General features: G+C 32.9%; 2 protein-coding genes across 2 annotated transcripts; both read right to left on the reverse strand.

Moving 5' to 3' along the window:
* Positions 1-443: 443 nt before the first annotated feature.
* Positions 444-1,902, reverse strand: Nedd8 (Nedd8 ubiquitin like modifier). The gene is made up of 4 exons (XM_043419627.1): positions 1,746-1,902; positions 1,636-1,653; positions 1,411-1,523; positions 444-747 (listed from the first exon to the last, which is right to left on the reverse strand). The coding sequence occupies exons 1-4, from the start codon at positions 1,761-1,763 to the stop codon at positions 663-665; spliced, it is 234 nt and encodes a 77-aa protein (XP_043275562.1). The 5' UTR covers positions 1,764-1,902; the 3' UTR covers positions 444-662.
* A 1,440-nt stretch (positions 1,903-3,342) lies between these two features.
* Positions 3,343-4,163, reverse strand: LOC122411086 (enhancer of yellow 2). Its single transcript, XM_043419626.1, has 2 exons — positions 3,839-4,163; positions 3,343-3,751 (listed from the first exon to the last, which is right to left on the reverse strand). Exons 1-2 carry the CDS (start codon positions 3,886-3,888, stop codon positions 3,520-3,522), a joined length of 282 nt encoding a protein of 93 aa, XP_043275561.1. The 5' UTR covers positions 3,889-4,163; the 3' UTR covers positions 3,343-3,519.
* Positions 4,164-4,447: the final 284 nt, after the last annotated feature.

A 4,447-nucleotide genomic window follows, 5' to 3' on the forward strand; every position in this document is an offset into this window, starting at 1 on the left:
TTTAAACAGAAAGCTTAAGACAGTATTAAACTTCTGGCGGGATATGCCGATGGTTCACCGTCGTGAAATTGAGATATTTATTGTTGAAGTTTGCAATTTTTTGAAAGCTTCCATAAGACCCCATGTTTAACCTTGTCATTTTCGACAATGAATATCTCGATTACCAGGCGGTGAAACCTCCTCAAATTTTTCACACATAATTAAGCGCTATTCAAGAAGATTCACGTAAATTTTCAATTCATTATTTTGGAATAATAAAATCTAATGTATTTTTCGTATGATGTCCTATATATATCGCTTCAACTTCCTTAATGTGACTTTTTTTTTATTGTGTATTGACTTGCTTTCATTTAGACAAGCGTACACAAATTCATGACTTTCAATATTATTTATGTGACTCGGTGAATGATTATTAATTTAATAAAAAATAAAACTGTTTAAAATTCGAGATTCATCGTGAAAACCTTGTATTCTACAATTAAATTATTTTATTATAATATTCAGTGAAATACAAATGTACTCGCGTTGGATTAGAGCATTCAGTGGGTTCACCCAGAACGACAACAATCCCAAAATGACAAGATATTTCATTTGATCCTTCCATCTTGTGTTGTCGCTTATTTCAATTTCATAATATCCTCAAGTCGGCAAGGAATGTTGTACTAAAGTCCACCTCGAAGCGCGAGCACCAAATGAAGTACGGAGCCTCCTTGAACTTTGTAATCTTGAGCTGTTTTCTCATCGTTCCTGAGTTAACAAAAAAGGTAACGTAACAAAATCAATAACAATTTAAATTTGTAATGCTTAGTTTATAATCGTAATAATGAACACATAAAATTGTTAAAATAAAGAACTGAACAATTGTTGCATCTTCACTCAAAATAACTGGGAGTGATAAAAATTTCTTTGATTATCAATAAGTATCAGTATTATCAACTTAAATCTTCGGTTTTGAATAGATTAATAGCTTAGTTATTGAAAAATATTAAACAGTAAATAAAGTAACAATTTTTTTTGCATTTAGTAATTATTCGTTTGATGCATAGAAATTAATGACTAATCAAAATAATAATTTAAATATTTTTGAGGTTATGTTTCGTACGTTTTTAGACAATCTAAAATAAAATTAGACATATTTGTATGCTCATAAACTTCGTATGAAGTATATGAATACTGTTAATTCTTTAAAAAAAATATAATCTTGGGGATTTCTAAAAATTATTTCATCAGCCTTTCCGTTCAATTTTGATATTTATCTCGATCGTAAAAGTGTTTCTACACCAAAATGTTGAGGTTATGTCCAACTAAAACTTCTGACCAGTCATTTTATTCAGACTCGGAAAATCTGTTCAAATTTGCTATGATAAGAATGACGAGGGGACCAAATATTTGAAAAATTGATTGACTTACATTTGTTTACCAGAGAAAATTAATCTCTGTTGTTGAGGCGGTATACCCTCCTTTTCTTCGACTCTTTCTTTGATTCTCTCCACTTTGTCTGTTGGCTCAATGTCAATCTCAATCTATGAAAACGTCCAACAAATCGAATGATATAGCAAATTTAATTTTCACATAGTACACATACGAAAAATACCGGCTTGTTCTTGAACTCTCTTTCGACATCACGATACTTGCCTCTTTTCCCGTCAGCGTCTGAAAAATGAAATAAACCAACGAATCATTTTGATAATTCACTTAAATGCTCAACATTTAAATTTACAGAGGTAACTGTCTAAATTCGTTACCTTTACTTTGATCAACATTTTTGTACAATTTTTGGTTAATGTTTGGACTAATTGCACACCGACGACGAGCTGTCGAATTTCGGACGCACACACAACTTCTTCCGAGTTACTTAGTTGCTACAATTTCCGTGAATTATCCATCGAATATACAAATTTTCGTCAGCTTGAAGGCACGAATGCATAGTTCATCGCTAGAGTGCGCTATTTCCGTTCGCAAAAAACCGCGAAAGCGCAAATTCTTAGGTTCCCATAAACACGTACGTTCTTTGAATAAATTTTCAACCAATAATTCGAGAAAAAAAGGAGCGTTATTATAACTATTCAATAACTCATACGATAAAAAATAATATTTAATGATCGATAAGAAAATATGATAATATCACTATGTTATAAATTTGTGGTAAGAATCTTTACTTTATGAATTTTATGTCCGTTCAGTGTATGTATAAATTAACATAAAACTTTCCCAGTATTTTATATAAACAGTTTTAAGTAACAATATATCAAGCGTGGCTACTTATAAACAAATACTAAGCGCGAACAAAGAGACTGATTGTGTGAGCGTTGAGCCGTGTAAGAATAAGAAGACGTGGATGGTGATAGGGCTAAAAGAATCATGGAGTGGGAGAACGAACAAACAATGATTGGTCGATGTGTCAACAGAGCGTACAGAGTTTGCGCGAGAGCATGAAAATATAGAAGCCGACTGAACAAAAGGGAAATATGAAGAACATTGTCAAACGTTGAAAACTGCCTAAAGAGTTGCATCGATTTTCAAATAAAAGTATTACATTTATATCTTCAGTTCTATTGTTAACCGATTTGGAGAACAATTTGCAAGACAGACGCTTCTCAATCGGATCCAGTAAAGAAAATATTGAATTATCGCGAATTTTCCCGCTCGGAGTGTGTCATACGCGAGTGCTACGAATTAAGTGCCAAATTCAAATGCTATTTTCGCTCTGTGTGCATGTCCAGTGTACAAATTCTCGTAACAAATCGCAGCCTGTGTCATTATTAAAAGGTAAGATTGGTATTCTCATATCGTTTGAACAGTAGGTTTTTTTTACAAAGATCAAAAAGTTCTACTCAAATGATAATTGATTTCGTTCAATATGTAATTGTGAATAAGCACTGCGGCAACTTTTGAACTTTCTTAACAATATATAGTTCCAAAAAACAAAAAATCACGATTAAAAACTGTAGGAGTTTATCAGAAAGAAATAAAAATTCATTGTTTTTTAGCTTTTTAGTCCTTGATGGAAAATACTGTTATGGTAGAAAAATATAGCACAATTTTTTTCAGGTTCGTAATGCCAGATAAAAAATTAAAAACTATGATTTTAGTTTATTTTTGAAAAAGTAGCACACAAACTTGTTAATTATAATAGTTCATGACACAATGTTTAATAGTGAAAGTGCGAATCTGGAATTTTTTAGACATTTAACCGTAAAATAATTCTGAGTTGAATAATGGAAATTTGAAAAATCAACATAAATTGTCCAGGCTTGATTGACTGAGTTTTCACCATAACGAACAGGATGATTTTCTTGTAACTTTAGATTGAAAACATTCCAAGAATAATAACACTGCGAATACAAATAATATGAATTTATTCTGTTGGTACAAAATAAGATAGTAAATTGTTGATGGAACGTATGAATTCTCATTATTTTCATTAGCTAGAGAAGCTAATGAGTTGCGATAAATTTCAACATTAAGCGATGATGAAGTGACGTTTATGAATAATCCTATTTTATTTCCGTAAGAGATTCATCCCATTTTCAATTTCTCTTCTTGTGCAAGCAATTGACTTTTGATTTTTTGTAATAGTTCTTTTTTCACGGAGTCTGGAACAAGACTTCTCGCTCTGCTTGTAGCCATTGCGAGCAATGTGTCATAATTAACGTCGGGTCCATGTTCTTTAACTAATTCCTTGCAGATAATCTTCACTTGGTCCCGCCATCCACACTCAACGAGTCTTCGACGCAGTAATTCTTTTAATCTACAATTCGCGTAAAAATATCAAAAGTTATTCAAGTTAAAAGGTAGAGAAATTTTGTTGTTTTCATCTTATAATGACACAACTTACCCGTCACGATCGCCAACCATCACTAATCGTTGATGAGATGCGGTTTTCATACCTTATATTTTTTTATATAAATTATTTATCATCAATAATCCGCAATTCACGGATGGATCTTCTCTCTGTCAACTACACTTTTTCTGGTGCCGCAATTCACGGACGAAAACAGCTGATTGATTCGATCACGATCAGTAAGGTAAGGCAAGAAATGACTTTATCGAACACGCCGCTCTATTGTTCTACTCTATTCAATCGATTCAGTAGATTCGAAAATAGCGAGGATTAGGTTCTTATGTTAAAAAATGGTCTGAAAAAATTCAGTAATTATGCGGCGGAGAGGGAGGGGGGGCTGGAGGCACTAATTGTCAGGAATTCTTATGCATGTAAATTTGTAGTGCGAACCTACAATTGATGCAATAGTATAGTAGGAAAAAATCTGTAGGCTCGGTGGAGTTCGATAGAATAAATTTTTATTTCACTGATCGAACGCTACGAAAAAGCGCCTCACTGTGGACTCCCCAAAAATCTCGGTTTTGCAGATGTCTTCTTGATCTTTGTTAGGTTAGGAAGAGAGTGTACATCGTGATCAATGTTGTCGGTCATCGTGAAATGGGG

This window comes from Venturia canescens, chromosome 5, assembly GCF_019457755.1.
Source record: "Venturia canescens isolate UGA chromosome 5, ASM1945775v1, whole genome shotgun sequence".
NCBI lineage: Eukaryota > Metazoa > Arthropoda > Insecta > Hymenoptera > Ichneumonidae > Venturia > Venturia canescens.